Raw genomic sequence first — 18,943 nt, forward strand, 5'->3', positions numbered from 1 at the left:
TGACAGCTTTGAATTGCAACAGACAGGACATCATAAATCCTTACATCTCAGAAGTCCAAAGCTCCACACTAAAAAACCTCATTCTCTTCAAACATTGCAAAATATTGGGGGTAGCAGGGCTAGAAATTTCACCCTTCAAACATTTAGAAGCTTTAAACCCAAGTTGTACTATTGTAAGTTTATTGTTTGAGAAACACGGGATAGTTCAAAAAACAGAGTTAAATAAACATTATTTGATTTGGTCATGTGGGTCTTGGTTTCTTCTAGGCTGCTAATTCCAAGCTCTTGCAGAGGAACAACACAGTTCAACCCAAGGGAGAAATATAGTAGTTCAGCTTTTTTTTTTTTTTTCTTTTTTCTAGACAAAGCAGTCCTGTTTACTCTTCTTAATTTTAATACCTTTTTAAGAGTGATATTGCTACCATAAGATCTTACCTTTTAAAAAAATCTTTGTGAATATGGTTTTTTAAATCACCTGATTTTTATATTTATCGATTACCTAAATAAGGAAACTATAGTTTCCTCAATAAATTTGCTTTTCTACATCAATTTGGGAGCCCCGACTGACACACTTCTACAACAGGGACTCAAGAAACATGCACTCAGCAGGCATTATTTTGGGAGTTGAGATATTATATTAAATTTTTTAAATTCCGCATTCTGATCTGAAGATTCAGACCATCTCAAGAACTCAAATGCCAGAATTTAAATTTTCACTCTTTTCTAGAAGCCTCAAATGAACAGCCCCTTGCATGTTTAAAATGGCTGAATTTCCCCAAAGTTAAGCACATTCTTGTCCACAAATGCCTTCTTGCACTTCTGCATAATGAAAACTCAGAAGCGGGAGTATTTAAACCAAGTGTTACGTGTTGTGTGTTCCTGTCCTGATGCATTATTTATCTCTCTGCCCCCTTTTCTCAGTGTGTACAAAGGGTCAAGTAGTGACGGGCCAGTATCGCATGCTTGCCAAGCATGGGGGGTACGTGTGGCTGGAGACCCAAGGAACAGTGATCTACAACACCCGAAACCTGCAGCCCCAGTGCATTGTCTGCGTCAACTACGTGCTGAGGTGGGTTCAGGGGACGCACCAGAGCACGTGGGCGTTCACGCGCTGGAGAAACGCAATATTTGGAGGAACTTTTCAAGGGTCTATTTATTCAACACTGTTGTTCCGAAATCAGTTTGGTCATGTTTGTTCAGTCTTGTTTACTGATGTTAGACATCGATGAAAAATGTGGCATGCCTGTTCCCATACGTGCTGTTGAAATACACCACAGCCTCTCTCCTCTGCAGAGCAGCTGCTGTGCTCGTACAACAGAGTATAAGGTCTGCACTGAAGATTTTATTGTGTAACACCACTGCTAATGTGTTTTGTTTTTCTAATGCTGTGACCCAGAGATAAAACTAGAGTAGTAACTGTATGGTATGTTGCTAGGAGAAGCTGTTTACAGCCTTAAAAATCAGGACCAATCAGAAGTTTTGCCTTCATTTGGCAAAACTCGAGGGTTTTTGGTCCTAGTTGGGGCCAAAATAGGAAATACTTATTTGAGTGATAGTCTGGGTCATTACAGCCTCAACTACATCCCTTTAAAAAGCAGAGCAACAAAGCCCTGAGTATTCCCACAGAAGTCCTGACCACACTCTCTGCGTCATCTGAAATGGTGGTGCTCAGCAACGCTGGAACTGTGCCTCGCCTGTCGAGAGCCTGGCATGCAACCGAGAGGCCAAAATGCTCCTATAGCCCCAGCTTCAGAGTTTGTACTGCCTGCTTTATCCACATCTTTCATCTTTATGGTACAAAATGCCTAAAACCTATTCTCTCATTAGTGAAATTGAGAAGAATGATGTTGTGTTCTCCATGGACCAAACAGAATCACTCTTCAAGCCTCACCTGCTGACAATGAACACTGCCTATGACAGCAGCATCCCTGAGACAGAGAAGAGTGACTTCTTGTTTACTAAGCTAAAGGAAGAACCAGAGGAACTTGCTCAGCTGGCACCAACACCTGGTGATGCCATTATTTCCCTGGATTTTGGTTAGTATTTGTATAAATTATTTTTGTGCAACAAAGAACCACATGTGAGCCTACATTTAGAAATTAATAGACAAGGTCTGTTTGCAGTGTGTACAAATTGGGAGTAATGGCTAAAAGAGCCCACATGCTCACACCAGAAGAAAATTTCTGTGAATGAGAGCAGAATCAGGCTTTCTTGCTGACTAAATAACGTGCATTAAGTCTATGCCAATTTATTGTCATGGCAACTAGGCGCAGTGTTTACTTTTAATGAATAGCTCCAGTTATATCATAACACTGCACCAGCTAAAAGTATTCATTAATATTATTAAAACCCCATCCAGGAACACAGAAGTTTGAGGAAGCCCCTGCCTTCACCAATGCTGTTTTGACACCAAACAAAGCCTGGCCAGTGGAAGTGAAAAGCCACCCTGCTCAAGGTGAAACACGGATGATACCATCCTTCACAATGCCTCAGATTGCACCTGGCAGCAGTACTCCAAGTGCAAGCAGCAACAGTAGCTGTTCCACGGTAAGAAGAGCTTAAAAGACATTAAAAGCATGTTATGCTTTGCATGCAAATCCCATCAGTATATGCAGACGACATTTTTTTGTTGGCTATCCTGTCTCAGTGCTTATTAGTAAGGCCCCAGAGTATCTCTATCCTTCATATACTGCATCATGCCTTAAGAATTAATAGCAAAGCTATCAAATGGGAACAATATCCTGGCTTCACATTGCAGTCCTCAAAGTCTCCCAGCTGTGCCTCAGTAATTACTGTAACATATAACACAGCTCGTAGGAGAACATGCTACCACCTTCATGGAGTTAGCCTTATATAAAAAGCCAGTGTAGAATTGTGTGGCCATTGGGATCATTGCCCCAGACCCATCCTCCTTCTATTAAGTAGAACCTGTAGCTTTTAGGAAGCTTAGCCAAGTCAGGCTTTTGAGGGCAGCCCCTTGGAGTTTCCCACTGAAGAAATGAATGTACTTCCATGGCACTGCCCCCAAGGGCTGGAGCCACTCTTACCAGAGATCATCCAGTCTTAAGAAAAGCATGGAGGTATTGCTAAGCATCTTCTTTCTTGACAGAAGTATTTAATGGTGGACATTTCTTGTTCCTGGTTTAAGTTGCCACAAAACGTTTAAAATAGGATGACAGCCGGGTTCCTGTAGTGGGTGCCTGTGTTTTGTACTGACAGTCTTGTGTCAGAGAAAAGCTTCTGATAGAAGTGGACAGTTTTGGTTCTGAGCACACTAAATATACCATCTGCCTAGGCACTTTTTGTAGGAAAGATCTGTTACTGAATAACAGCATGGTACAAATGACACGACGCTAAGCAGTACTGTGGTTGTTTTCCTGGTTATAACAAATTGTTATTTCCACACAGCCCAGCAGCCCAGGAGATTATTACAGTTCTGTGGATGAAGATCTTAAGATCGAGGTGATTGAAAAACTTTTTGCCATGGACACAGAATCAAAAAGTCAGTGCACCTCCCAGGTAATGAGCTATCTCTTCCAAAAGCCACCAAGGTCAGTTTCCTGCTAGTATACAACACAGCAGCGTGTTGTGTGTGCAGATATACTGGGATACAGCATTGAAACTGCATTTGCACATGCACATCAAATCTTTGATGCACATTAACAAAACAGTGCACTTCCAAAAGCTGCCATGTCAATCTCTGTCCCTAACTCTCTGATACACAAGGTTTGGAGTGTCACTGCGGTGGCACTGCTAAGAAGAAAGGATCTCCAGAGAGCTTTCAAAATCTGGAGTCGTCTTTAGATTGGATAAGTTATATGGGCAGCAGCAATTTGTTTTTAAATCCAGCTGAATGACTAATGAGTAAACATCCTTTCTAGAACAAAATATAAATAAACTAATTCTTGAAAACAACCAAATGAGAGAGGAATTCCCCTCATAGCACACATCTCCTTTAACTACAAAATGAAAACTCATTTTAGATATATGCTTCCTCTTTTTGCCTCTTGGAGATTTTCAGAGAGACTTGAAAATTACGTGTGCATAAAGTAACACACAGTCTCCATCTCCTGCATTCTAATAATGATGTAAGTGTAGAAATTCCCCCTATAAATAAATAAACCCACTACTGTAACATTACAGCAAGTGAGCTAGTGAATAAAAGGTGTGGGCCTGATTCACCTTACTTAACTTTAGATACTTAATTGAAATGCCTTTGTGAAGAGGTTATACTTTATTGTTGAGAGAAAGGAACAGGCACTGCTGATTGGTAGCGCAGACCTCACACTCATCTCTATCTATTAATCCTGCAGAAACTTTGGGATGCCCAAATTAGGTACTTCAATTTGCCAACGCAATTTGCAGGCTTAGGTAGGCTGCAATCCATGTTCTGAAGAAATTTTATCTAAGTCTGGACATAGAAATAGAAGTAAGAGAAAGAGTGGACAGATAGGAGACAAGCATGGAGCAGGATGAAACTCACTGCAAGACTTCACATGTGCAAACTTCAGTATTGTCAAATTCAGCATCTGCTTGCTCAGGTGTGTCCCACCACATCAGCTTCTTTGGTGGGAAAAACAAATATTATAAAACTGCTGCAGGGGTGTTATGAGCTGATTGGGGGCCCCAACACTGATTATCCTCTCTGTTCAGCTCTGGGCAAATGCCAAGAGAACTGAATGTGGGTATGACTAGTCTTCCAAGGGGAAAAAATTACAGATTTTTCAACCCTCGCATTTTTAGGCACCTTTTTTTATGTAGTTGGATTATGAGAAAGCTGTGTTTTCTATTTTAACATGAAAAAGCCTGAGGTTGAACTACATGTTGTAGAGTCTTGGCAGACAAGTTACTCAAAGCTTAGTGAAACAAAATCTACTTGAGATCACAGTGGTGCTGGAGGCTGCATGCAAGCTGCTTTAACAAATATTGCTCCTCTCTGAGGCTTTTTCCTTCAGTTTGTTGTCTTAATTTTGCTGCTGATGATATGATGAATATGTATGCTAGCATAGAAATAAGACATCTTTAACCAGGAGTTGGCCAGTTTCATTGGGTAAATTTGGCATACAGTGATTTTTCAGTTTTGCATCTCTTAGTATTCCATATCACACTAACTGCCACAACTAACTTCTAATTTCTTTATGAACTTACTTCATCTTTGCACAGACTGACTTTAATGAACTGGACCTTGAAACCTTGGCTCCTTACATTCCTATGGATGGAGAAGATTTCCAGCTCAGCCCCATCTGCCAAGAAGAAAGTCCTCTCTCTGAAAGTGCACAAAATACCCAGCAGAGTCTAAGTAGCATGAGTACCATCTTCCAGCCCCTCGCTCCTACTTCACAGAATCAGTTCCTCCCAGAGAAATATTGCCCACAGCTATCAACTGAAAAAATTAACTCTGGTCATGGGTCCCTGTCATCGGTGTTCTTCAACAACATGAGTAGGTCATCACTGCCACCGTACCATGACCAAGCCAGCACTCCCCTGTCTTCGATGGGAGGAAGACCAAACACCCAGTGGCCACCTGATCCCCCATTAGAATATGTTCCTGCAAAATGGAGACTCATGGATAAATACTCAGGATCCCTATCAAATTCCCCCTCAGGCCCACCAATAGCCTCCCAGAGGGTGCCCGTATATAAAAAAAGGTACGTGCTTCTGTGGTATGACTGTGTATATTTACCCAGAAAATATTTTGGGAAACGAGAAGGGTCAAAATCTTGAAAATTGATTTTTCTCAATTCAGCTGAAACAATTTCTTGTGATAGGCATCAGACTGCAGCTCTGGGGAAATTAATGTGGTGCTCTCCCAGTGGCAGTGAGTCTGGAGGAAGCAGAAGTGGGCTAATTTTTCATTGCCTGTAAGGATACAGAAATGAATGTCCTGTGGTCCAGTTAAAATTACACCGGTAATTTTGCAAAGCGTGCTTGATTTCATGCAATTTAAGAACAGTACCAAAAAGGCTTACTGGTCCAGCAGTAGCAGGGACATACACATACCTTGCATATATTTTCTGCACAAGAGAAAATGGGGAAGAGAGAGGAATGAAAATACATTATTGCTGGCATATGTAAATACTGCAGCCAAGACTTAAATTTCAGGCTCTTTTTCTACATACAAGCTTTTTGTTTGCTTTCTTACACATGTGAGCAGTATGTGATGAGATGTAGATCAGAGGGCACAGTTCTACAAGTTGCTTCATAGCTAGAAGTTTCTCGGCAGCTGTTGAGATTTCAGTGTTGCTCTCACTGACATGTACAGGAAGTAGATAAAATACCAATGGTCATTTTAAAACATGAAGCTGTGCAGTTTGCTTTTTGGGATTTCTTGTTGGTAGAAATAGCAGTGTCTGAATCTGAAAAGAAAGGGTTTGTCCCCAGTCAACAACTTGTGTGTTCACACTTAATAAGTGAAAGCAAGGGGACATGCATGGTTCTCAAATTCAGTTCTTAAGAATTACATGACTTTTCTTTCCATAGCATTTTTTTTGTCTGTCTGGAGATCCCTAGAGGCTGTTTATGCTAAACTTTCATAAGTCTTTCATCCCAAACGTTAGAAGTTACTAAAGATGGTGGGATGACTAATAAAACAAAATAAAAACATTTGATGTTTGAGATCTGTCCACTGGCAAGTCTCAGACACCTTAAATGTCTTTAAATGAAAGAAGAATCTGTATAAATGAACCAGATGATTTTGATTTGCCTTCTTGTGCACTCACAAAGATCTCCTCTCCACAGGCCCCTAGATGCTTTTGGACAACGAGGCATAGATGTGAACCCAGCAAGACTTGCTCTGTCTAACAGTTTGAAACTGAAGCGACAACTGGATTATGAAGAACAAGCCTTGCAACAGCTGAGTGGGGTAATCATAAGAAATGCATCCCCTTCACAACTTTGGACTCACCGTGGTCATCAGTGTAATTGTTTGTTTTGCTTCCCTTCTCATTGTAGGGAGATCCATCTGTCATTAACCCATCTCACTTAATGTGGAAGAGAATGAAATTTCTCAAGGGGGAAAACTGTTCCTTGGTAACAGAAAAGAAGTCTCTCAGCACAAGTGTTCTTACTGGTAAGACAAAAGAAGGTGGTTTTGCAATGTTACATATTGAAACACCATTTTAACACAGGCTGAATAGAGAAAAAAGCTCTTTCGAAAGGAAATGTAAATAAGCTCTGTAAATGTTACACAAAGCTAAAATTAAAGATCAGGTTGTATCACTAAGAGCTGCACAATTTAAAGGTACACTTGATAAATACCATTTAGTTGGTTTCACGTATGTTCACACGCTTGCTTCGAAAGGAACAGAAATCAGCATAATGGAGCTGTGTTTACCTCCTGCTGATCCAAGATGTGAATATCTCAGAGCAAAAACAGATACTGTTTCTCCACAACACTGTGTTTCCTTACACAAGCATATTTTGAGTGAACTACTACTGCTAGAGCTGGGGCTGTTTCTAGACTTCCTTTGTGAATAGATGCAGATTGCCTATGCTGTAACACCATCACACCAAGCTTCACTTTGCTTTGGATCAGCATTATCTACTATAATTATTACACTGGCTTCATTTAGCTTTTCTTTTTCCTGCTATTTACATAACAGATGAATTTTTCTGTAACTCGAGAGGTCTGAGCCAACCAATGAATCAACTGCAGCAGCAGCAGCAGCATCAATCCACCTGTGACAGTCCGGGTGAGAATTTGAAAGCAGGAGCGTTTCCCCCTCTGTTTTACAGTTCCCATTGTCAGGACTACAGTGTCCAGCCAGCTAATAAAGCATCAGGTAAGAGCTGTCAAAGACAGGCACTGGAAAATGTTGGTATTTTGTTCCAATACTGATTCCATGAAAAGAAAAAAACCACACAAAAATGTGGAGGAGGATGATAAAAATCAAAATACTGCACAAAAAATTAGTTTTGTGGTTTAGTGTGAAACTGTAATGCTTACATTTGTAACGTATGAGAAAAATATTTTACCCTCCATTTCAGTTAAACTTAACACCTTTTCACCTTGGAGGACCTGTCTTCCTCCTTCCATATTCTTGTCTTGTAATGGAATTATTACATTGTACTAAACAACTTTGCTGCAGCATTGACATGGAAGTTTGTAGATTAGAGTCTTCACCTGTGCCTTCTAAATGTTGGAATAAGTAATTAAAGGGGACATGTGTCTGTTCTTTTTAATACATGGGAGGAGTGGTGTCAATTCAGAAACCGTGTCTTTTACTACAGCTTTCCTCATCTGCCCCAATACAGTTTTTCTCAGAACAATCTCAGTTTGGGGGGGGATGTGAAAAACAGCACTTGTTTGTGTGACACTCTTGGAGCAGTTTAAGGAGGGGCAGAGCACAGATTTGCTCTTGACACCTGGAACTGCTGGTGGTTTGAGGCATACTGACATAAAACCGGAATGAAACGGTTGTAAACAGAAGAGGTGAGAGGAAACAAGTGCCCTTTCTGGTCTCAGCACCTTAACTTGCTTCCCTGCTGTGTTCCAGGTATGACCAGCCGCCTGCTGGGGCCCTCCTTTGAACCCTACTTGCTGCCTGAGCTGACGAGATACGACTGCGAGGTGAACGTGCCCGTGCTGGGCAGCTCGACGCTGCTGCAGGGCAGCGAGCTGCTCCGAGCGCTGGACCAGGCCACCTGAGCCGCCCGCGGCCTTCCCGGCCTGCACCGCTCAAAACAGCGCCCCTTCCTAAATATATTTTTGCAAGTAGACAATTTCTAATACCAGTACACTTCTGCAGGATTTTACTTAGGTATTGAACCTGTCCACATTACCAAATAGTGGCCTTTTGAAGTTACTCACTTTATTATTCATATTAAAGAAATACATCTACTGTATCTTCTCTATTGCAATTAAAGTGATGTTTAGAGAGATTGATTACCCTTCCCTTATCTCATTACCTGTAATTTATATTCTGAATTTATTTTTTTTTAATTTCATGCTAATAAAAAGCTGTGGTATAAATGCCTCATCATGTGATACTTTGGCTGCAGTACTGCAAAGATATATTTTTATTGCCAAAGATGAATGAAACAAATTTGATCTCCAACCACAGTTTTTTGTTGATCTGCCAAATTAAAATCCTTTGAGTCTTTCTGGTTTCCAGCATTTATTTTATTGTAACTTTAATAACTTTTGGAAAACCATACTAAGGAAAAAATCCCAGCCTTCTGCCTTCCTTCCCTTTCCTTCATTTTTATACTCTTCATTGAAAGAAATGTGAATGGTGAAATGCAGTGTTTGTGGGTATCTGTGAAAGTTGCACGTTTTAAGCTTTTTTCCTCAGAAGCAAGCCACATTCTCAGCTGCCTTAACATGGCTTAGCTCTACAGCCAAGGGAGTCCTACAGATTTGCCCCAGTGGAGGATTTAGGCCTGTGTTTTCATTTGTGTTGAGGTTTCTTGTTTTGTTCTTTGTTGTTGCCTTTATTTTTTACACAAAACAGATTTTTTTTCATTATCTCTCTCTGGGTCAGTTGTTAATCATCTCTTGGTACTTTTGCTATATATCTATGATACAGCTACTTTAACAGGTGTTTCTGCTAGAAACATGTAGTGATGTTGCTGATATTTCAGGAATCAGAGCAGTGGCCAGTACTAACACCTCTGATTAATGTTACCCTTTCTCATTTTATATGCCAGCTAGCAATGTAACTTGCAATATTGAATCAACAAATCTCAAAATAGTATTTCCCAGTGTATTAGGCTAACTCTGTTATAATTAGACAAAAAGAGTTTGCATAGTGAGATGAATAGCCAGCAGGGAGGTCTCTCATTTTGACTTCCCTTACATTAATCAGTAGCTACAAAGGCATTAAACAGCAGCCAGAAATTTTCAGAGCTCCTTTCCAACTATCATTACTTGCCATGCATATATTTGAAAAACAGGGCTTTGAATGCTTTCAAAGGGTTTTGAAAGTTTAAATTACAACATGTACAGCAAAAAATATTACAATAAAAGGCAGGTGAACAGTTCTGACTTTAAAATACATACAGACTTAGATCTGTGTTGGGATCTATCTTGTTTCCTCCACTGGTATAAATCACTGTAGATTCACAGAAGAAAATGAAACAGTGGCAAAGTACTAAAGGTAAAAATCTGGCCCAGAAAGTTAGAACAAAAATATATTTTTGAGACTTCTGAGTCTGCTGAAGCCTGAAGGTGTATAAAATTACTTTATATCATGCACTGACACTTGCATAGAGAGAGCCTTGGGTTCATAGAGCACTTCAGAGTTTGCTGTGTTAAGCGAGTCTTAACCACATTTACTTAGAAAAGCTGAAGACCTTTTGTTATGGGTACATGATGTAAAAAATATATACTCCCTATTGTAGGCAATCTTTCCAGAGTTTATTACCAAAAATAATCTACTTGTAAAGTGAAGTTATTACTGTGTGAAAAAAATTATTGTAAGCATCAACATCTGATGAAAATTGGCCATCCAGGTTTGACAAATTTGCAGTGGCATAGACTTAAGGCTTCAAGGATTAAAGACACTTGAATACTGCTCCTCTGTTTCTTATTTGTGTAGTTTCAGCATTAAAGATGTTATACCCTAACAGTTTACTAAAACACTCTGAAAAAATATTCCATGTCTTAATATTAATCATACTTTTTATCATAATGACTTCATAATCTATATCGCTGAATTCTTATTGACAATATTATAACTGTATGGGAACTTTAACTTGATAAGGAAATGTATTTTGACACTGATACCTTATTAAAGTATACTGATCTTAAATTCTTTGTGACTCATTTGCTATGAATTTGTTATTTGTTGTATCATTGTAAAACAAAAGTATTTATTAAATTATTTATAGAAAATAAAGGTTTGCATTGATCTTTGAAGACTGAAAGAACAATCAAATGCTGCCCATGTTTGCGAGCTGGGAAGGAGCCTGCCAAAGGTCCGTACTATCAACTGCTTTGTAGAGTTTACCTGTGTTTCCTCAAATGAAGAATGGGTGCCCTGCAGACCACTGCCCTCCTAGAACTTGTCCTGTGGCTCAGACTGCTGCTTCCATTTCAAAACTGGGTTTCTATCTGAGGAGCTGAGGGTGCCTTTCGTAATGCTACCCTTACAAGAAAAAAAAAAAAAAAAAAAAAAAAAAAAAAAAAAAAAAAAAAAAGGAAATTTAAGTCCACCAAATCACAGTTTAGAGGCTGAATTGCCATAGTTCCCAACCTGAGTTTTGGTGGAGAAACAGAAGCCATCATATTCTAGCAGTCTTGGCAAGCCCCTACTAATGGACCTTCCCCATCACTTCATCCCCACCACTGAGACTGGACACTCGGTAGGCACAGAAACCAAATTCTTGCCTCTAAATCTGTTGTAATTAACATTAACTATACAATACTCTCTCTTTTAAAGTATCCCCTTAGTCTCTGTCCAAGTGTCCCCAGGACTAACTCAGCATAGCAGATCCTAATCCAACTGAGGAGTATTGGAGAAAAACAAAACAAAAAAATCTCTGAAATAGATACTAACCTGTTAATATCAACTTCCATCTTTTGAAGAGTGCAATAGCTAACTAATATGAATAGTAATAGTTAATATGTAATATGTAATAGTTAATATGAATTAGTGCTGTCAGGCATTATTTTCTGGGGTGTCTAAACAGCTCACACACTCATACTTAAGGGGGTCCTGCATTCACCATTCCCATGTTCAAATAGCTGAAGGAACATACTGGTAGTGCCTTGAGCTGCCTTTTTTTCTTCCCCCTTTACAGCTAAACACTTACATTAGTGAGTTTTAGTGGGTTTTCCTTACATATATGAAGAACATCCTGGACAGCTAAACTTTGACAGTACAATCTACATACCCCAAAGACCCAAACCCTGGTCAGAAACATGATGCAACCTCTGAATTAATAGTTCCGTTTTGTTGTGCTGAACAGGGATTTATGGCAGCTTTTTAATTTATTTTTCTCCCCAGTAGGCCAGCAGAAGTACTTAAAATTCAGCGTACATTATCTTTCACTGCCTAAAAGCACCATTTCTTGGCATCAGACTTTGTATCTCTAACAGCACAGCACTGATCCCAGCGATGTTTTTCAACACTCATTACATTCTGCTGAAAAATTGGCCTCTTTTGCCAAGCTCTCATGACTTGGGCTAGTCTCAGTCTCTGGCTCATTATCAAGTGTATCATCTTTTAAAATGATCAAGCAACCATTTTTCCCAGAACACAGAATTCACTCAGGTAAGATTCATGATGTTTATCAAAGAAATGCTTATAACAAAATACAATAGGAAATTCTCAATATGTGATTACTAATAAAAATACAACAAAGCCCAGAAAACTTGTATAACAAAGTCCAACTGTCTTTTCACTGGAGACGCAGGTTTCTAAGCCATACTGAAATCTGCAGGCACTACGTGATTCATCACACTCACTTGGAGCAGCAGGCAGAGCACACAGAAAACTAACACAGATGCTCCAGTTCTAGGTGGTAAAGGCTTCATCTGTTACTTCTACCTGAGGAGCTTTATAAATCTATTCACAGACATGCCACATATGTGTGTGTGTGTGTATTTTTTTTTAAGAGTTACAGTGGGGAACTGAAAATATCCCTCTACATCTAAATAAACAGCTTGTTTTTTCCTTCCCCTCCAACTCCTAATTATAGGCTTCCCAAGGGAGGAAGAAATCATTTCTAAGAAAAAAGCAAGTCAATTTCTAAGAAAAAAAGCAAGTCCTTAACAATATTTTATTAGGACAAGGTCTGTCACACATCCCTGTCCTGCTCCCTTAGCACAAACCAACACTCAGCACAAAGGCTGCCTTTTGGTTTCCTGGGGCTGTGTCTGAGCCCACCCTCACCCGCGGGGGAGGCAGGTGTGATTCCTGCTGCTCCAGGCTCTCTGTTCATTGATGTTTCCTTAGTTAACTGATACAACAGAAGCACCATCAGAAGGCTCCAGTAATTGGGATGTACCTCAGTTTTGGATGTTTGCATTAAAAGTGTATTTGAATACATAAAATATTTTTAAAGTGAGAAACACCTTAACTTCTTCTTGTTTGACTGAAAGCCAACCTGAAGTTTTGGAAGCTTGTGATGTGCCACAGGTCTCATATGGAACATTTTCCTTGAAGAAGTCCTAAATTCTTCTAATCAAGGAGTTACTTAATTCTCTTCAGTCATGCCTCCAAGTTAGGAATGTGGTTAGGATGTCTCATTAGAGAACAGCAGCACATGCATGAGCCTGGCTTGCAAGGACTGCCTGCAAGCCAACCAGAACCAGCCCTTGACATGCTGGAGGCAGCAGCAGCTGTGTCACACCTTGGGCACTATCTGATGTGAAAATTCCTGCATCTTAACTGCACTTGGCTTGCATCTCAAAAAAACCAACCCCTTCATAAAAAAAAAAAAAAAAAAAAAAAAAAAAAAAAAAAAAAAAAAAAAAAAAAAAAAAGGTGGTGAGGAAAACCCATCCCCCAAACTCCTCACTTGAAAAGTCTGTGTTTAGGTCTTGGAATTACACACAAAACTAGCAAGCTAGATCCTCAAAAGCACCAGCACCAGAAACCAGAGTGACTTTGTCACACCAGGCATATTTTAATATTTGGGGTCTGGCTGTTGATCTTTGAAGGACTGGCACTAGCTCTAGGGACTGAAGCTGTCTCCCCACAGAACTGGCAAAGGCAAACCAGAAGAAAACTATCTCAAGCATTGCCTCTTCCAGGCGTATTGGTGTCCCCCTCCAGTGCATAGTTCCAGGACCAAAGGCCCTAAATAAACCACAGCAGCACAGCACCACCATCTTGAAGGCTTCCTCATCCATCAAACATTGAATGTCCTCTAGTCTCTCAACAGCTGAATGTGCTTCTCAGCTGCAGAAGCAACTGCAGACAATTGCTTAGCCTTGGCTCCTGTCCTTTCCTCTAACCCCAATGCTATGCCCTCCACCAGCCCCCAGCCCATACATAGGTCTGTGCTTTCATCATTCTGATCTCTGCCTCATGCTGCCTTCCCCTTGCCCAGCTCACCTTCCCCTCCTGACAAACCTGCTCCAGTCTGTCCCATCTCTACACAATCCTCATTGCAGGCAGCAGTTCCCAGCAAGGATTTTGGGACTAGCAGCGAGGGTTCTTTCTCATCATGTCCTTGCCTTGGCTGCCTGTTTGATACGATGGTCACACTCCCAGGCATTTTCACCCAAAACTCAGCTTCTCTGGTTCTTGGGTTGAGCTCATGTTAAAAATATTCCAACCCCATTCCTACTCTAACCACTGGGCATTATAGATCACAATCCTTTCCCTGACATGAAAGCAGATTTAATGCTCCAACTCAGAATAAGTTAGTGCATCCTCCCAAGAGCTGCAATACCACCCCTGAGTCATTTCAGACATTTTTCTCAGCCTGTTTCAGCTATTCAAGCACTGGTGGGGTATGAATGAAAAAGGTCCTGCTGGCTCACAGAAAAGATAGAGTCTCTTATCAGCCCCTTGATACAGTGCTTCAAGAAAAATCCCAACAAATTTCAGATGTGCACATAATTTATCCTGCAGTTTTGCAAATGAGAGCAGAGTTCAGCAAGTTCCCCAGATGGCTGAAGTCTGATCTGTTAAGCCAGAACCATTTCCCAGCCTTAAGAGGAGCAGGATTGCTTTGCTCTTTTAGCCCTATCAGTACCACAGAATAACACTAGTGGGAAGAGAATCTATATCTGTGGCTCCCCAAACCTTCTTCCCATACAAATACTTGCTTGTTCAGGACAAGAATCAAGCCTGGCACAGAGATAGGTGCACACACTTGTTAGACAGCTTCCAAATGCTGCTAGGCACTTGACAGACACCAATAAGCTCACAAAGGATGTGATTTCTAAGTCCCACTTATCCATCAGTATTTTCAGCCCTAAGCAATCCTTACACACTCACTCCAGAGTTCGGCTGCCCAGTACTTGGAGAACTCTGGGGTGTCCCAGAGGAGAGTGATCCATGGGGATTTCTCTCTGTCTAGTTATAACCCGTAAGTCAGAAAAGTCAAAGGTTAAGACTCACGCAGGCAAACTAAAACTCACTTGTATGTCCACTGGAGAGGATGACAGGAAAGTGGTTACAACACCAATTCAACAGAATTTTCCAGAACAAAGCTCTTTTTAAAGACATTGGCAGGAATGCATTTTCCCAGTTACAACTGTTTCTGCAACTGAATTACATTTTGTATTCTCTAGTGGGAAAAGAACATCAAACAAACCCAGCAGCCTGAAAGTCTTGGTCTCTTTTTCTCAAGATGTTGGTAAACACCAAAATTGAGATAGAAGGGGAAAGCACAAATACAAAAAATCCACAACTGTCAAGCCCCCAGACGAAAGCACACAGCTCCCTGGCATTATTTTGTAGCACAAGTTGTGTGAACTTTCAAGAGGCAAACCACAAAAGGTGCCTCATATAATGAGCCTTATGATCAATACAACTACATATTATTTCAGTTCAGCCCCTCCTCCACACAGCAGCCCACAACAGTATTACACTGGATCAAATGAAGCATAAAATGGGTGTCGTCACCGTCCAATTTTAGATCCGTCGCATGACATCCATTGGCTTTTTTCCTGGAAGAGCAGGCAATACTAATTGTGTCTATCGCTTTACTGCTAACACAGATAGTGCTGTCCTTAACTGCAGCCCCCAGAACACACTGGAGTCCCACAGAAATCAAACCAGTAGAAGTTTACTGGGAAAACAGGTTGCTGTTCTTTACTTTAACTTCAGCTGCAAACATCACGATGAGTTTTCCTGTGCCTTGCTCAACTACAGAGATGCTATTTCCTAACATATTTACACCTTCTAACACAGGTTGTTGTTCACAACTTCCATTTTAATCTATGGTCAGTTTTTGGAGTGCACAGTATGACCTATTTCCGAGCCATTCTGATGACCACAGAAATCTCAAAGATAAAAGAGACACCAACACTGAATAATTCTGGGTGAACTTCCCTTTTCTCTCTTAAAACCTCTCTTCTGCAGAAGAGATTTTTTACTGATAGGCAACACCTTGAACAACTACATGGTGGGTTTGCTTTTATCCAGCACTCCTTTTTGACTTCCCCAGATCCACAACAAACAGCTACCCAAGCACTCTGAAAAGTGGACATAAACCTGGCTATTTTTACCATCAATTGTATCTTAATAATAAACACTTTAACTTCTATTTTCATTTTTAGAGGAATTCCTTCAAACTCTCTCCTTAAACATTCTCCTCCCCTCATTCAAAACAAGGAAGAAATCATCTTAAAGTCACTAAAACACTTGTCTGGTTAACCAGCAGAGGAACCAGGAACCCCTTGAAATATCTGGAACTCACTGGAAAGACAGGGAACAGGGAATATTCAAGGCAACAGTACTCTCATTCTTCTTTCTGCAACAGTCCCTGTTGGGCTGGGTTTGTTTGCACTGAGGTTTGTATTAGACACACACACTTAGCTAAATTACACAAATTCCACAAACCTATGCTGAAAATAATAAACAGAGTGCAAAGTGCCCATGGCCAGCACTCAAGAGCCACAACAGGTGCCTCTGGATGGTAGACTGCCATGATGTACTACTCAAAGCACTTGTCCCAAAACCTGCTCAAAGAAGTGATCCTCCTTCTTCCCCCCTTTCCTTTTTCCCACGTAGTCTCCCATTCCCACGGAAACATCTCAAAAAGTATTTTGATTCTTATAGGCAAAATCATATCTGACACGCCTGGGAAATAAATCCCATGTGCCTACAAAACCTATGGTACAAGGTGGTTGCTCAGGTGCTACCATCCACAAAGACCCTGAAAAATGGGTGTTCTGCAGCCCATGGCAGGAGCTCATGGTCTCCACAGGCATTCCTGCCCCTGGCATGGGAGCACCCAGCACGCTGCACAACAAGCAGTGGCTGTGCCCAGCAGACACTGCTGCTCCCTGAGTCGTGGGCCAGAAGCGCAGGGGCCGAAGAAGCTGCACATTTCATGTGCTGCCTCCAACACAGGTCACCTCTACAACACCCATCTGCTTAGGTTTAAACTGACTTAGATATGGAGCAAGGGGGCTAATAAGCCTTGCAATGCATTACTTCCATGCTTCATGGAAATGCTTTGTGGCTGCGCATTACAGAGCAACATCATTCAAGGCAAAAGTTGCCTAACAGGAAATTGCCCCAGGAAGATTTCCAAACCCCATGTACTCTACTTTCACACTAAACCCCCAAGCTTTACTGCCCAAAGGGAAACAATTTAGCACACCTCCTACGCCAATATCCTACCTTGTTCTTCCCAATGAGCCAAACCACAATGGCTGGGGCTGAAAATGCTAGGGCTGAAAGCAGCACGACACGGTCCCCCGAGCACACTTGTGCTCAGCCCCTCACTCACAATGTTTCACAGTGATCACATACCTCTCCAATTTGCAGGAACCCCCCCCGGTCATACCCTTCCTTTCCTCACTACCAAAATGCCAAATTCTTCTCCTGAGAGAACACCTCCACCTCATTTTTCCACAATGTTCAACAGCATTTAGAAATCCTTTTCCAGATGCTCTTACTGGAAATGCAGACCCCACAATTACAAAAGGAGTTCTGGGATCTGATCTCACACTGTATTAGTGTGACTAATCTTTGAAAGCAGTATTTCAAAATACTTCCTCGAAGTACACCAAAACATACATTCAAATTACTTGTTCTTTTTTTTTTTCAGTGAGATACAGAATTAAATACATAGTCACGTGCAGCACTAACACTTTGCAGCTGGACAGACCTAGCTTTGACAGTATGAGACGCACGCAGAAATGAATCAGTTCATACCCAAAGAGGTATGGGCTTGTGGGACTAATCTGCTAAGAAAACTAGGCACTCAAACCCCAGTTTTCAATATGTTGTAGCTGTACAGCAACACTGGAAACAGGAGACTGCTGTACCTGTATCACACAGTGCCAGTAACTGAACTAATGCAGAAAGAGTGAAATCCCCCTTTCAGGATCTCCTATCAAGATCCCAACAAACAGGTATTTTTACAATAACCAAGGCAACAAGACAAGGTGTATGTGAAGGCAGAAGTCAGCAGGATACAAAGAGAGCTTTCTGAAAATAATGTTGAGTATTCTGTCAGATTTTTAAATGGAAACAACTAGAAGCCCATCATCCCTTTCCACACAGTTATAACATGTTCCTGCCCAGCATATCTTTCTACTGACAACTTATTATGTCTTCACATTTCTCTGCTCCATTAAAAAACCACAACCAACCAACCAAAAAAATCACCTGACAGGCTCATTTGGATTTTTCAGCTTCTTAGTGTCTCCTGTTAAGAGCTACAGAAATGTAATTTACATGCTCTAAAAAAATAAGCTACTTTGAAAATTCAACTTTTTAAACAGCTCAGAGAAGCTGATGTCTGTCATCCTTTCATTTCCAAGCAGAAGTTTGTGTAGATTTTAGTACAATCAACTCATGTCTATGTCATGTTTCATTTTCATGCTTCATTTTACAAGTCCACTAATCAGACTAATGAGGTTGAATGTGAAGAAATCCCTTTGTTTCAATCTGAACAGCTTCTGAAACCACAGTTATAATGGTCTTTCTTTGCTTATTCATTTCCTATTTGCAAGTAATAGCAAAAAAAAAAAAAAAAAAAAAAAAAAAAGGCATTACAGAATTTTTCTGCTAAACCCTAAAGGCAGAAAGCCATCTCAGTACAACATCCTCTGCAATTTACAGGAGCTCAGGCCATATGTTCCTGTAAGGGAGTCACAGTGCCTTCCACTTTGTGAGCATGCTTAAATGAAATAAAATCTTATTAACTGCTTTGGTAGGGTCCCAAATACTCTCTATATGTTCCAAAGCAGGGGCTTAAGACGGTCCAGTGAGCAAATGCCTGTCTGCAGGCCGCAGGGAATTTGTGCTGTGCTGAGCACACTCCCACACAGCGTCATCGATTCCCCCATGCCTGTGTACAACACGTC

General features: G+C 40.8%; 1 protein-coding gene across 2 annotated transcripts in view; it reads left to right on the forward strand.

The window, feature by feature from the left end:
• Window positions 1-11,144, forward strand: part of EPAS1 (endothelial PAS domain protein 1) — a 76,809-nt gene extending 65,665 nt beyond the window's left edge. For both annotated transcript variants that reach the window (XM_063390816.1, XM_063390817.1), the window contains exons 8-16: window positions 922-1,069; window positions 1,828-2,036; window positions 2,360-2,547; window positions 3,409-3,519; window positions 5,164-5,648; window positions 6,739-6,862; window positions 6,952-7,069; window positions 7,602-7,781; window positions 8,496-11,144. In XM_063390816.1, coding sequence (XP_063246886.1) covers window positions 922-1,069; window positions 1,828-2,036; window positions 2,360-2,547; window positions 3,409-3,519; window positions 5,164-5,648; window positions 6,739-6,862; window positions 6,952-7,069; window positions 7,602-7,781; window positions 8,496-8,647 — 1,715 coding nt within the window. In that variant the 3' untranslated portion in view covers window positions 8,648-11,144. The remainder of the gene's footprint in view (window positions 1-921; window positions 1,070-1,827; window positions 2,037-2,359; window positions 2,548-3,408; window positions 3,520-5,163; window positions 5,649-6,738; window positions 6,863-6,951; window positions 7,070-7,601; window positions 7,782-8,495) is intronic.
• Window positions 11,145-18,943: the final 7,799 nt, after the last annotated feature.

Source organism: Prinia subflava, chromosome 2 (genome assembly GCF_021018805.1).
Source record: "Prinia subflava isolate CZ2003 ecotype Zambia chromosome 2, Cam_Psub_1.2, whole genome shotgun sequence".
Lineage (NCBI taxonomy): Eukaryota > Metazoa > Chordata > Aves > Passeriformes > Cisticolidae > Prinia > Prinia subflava.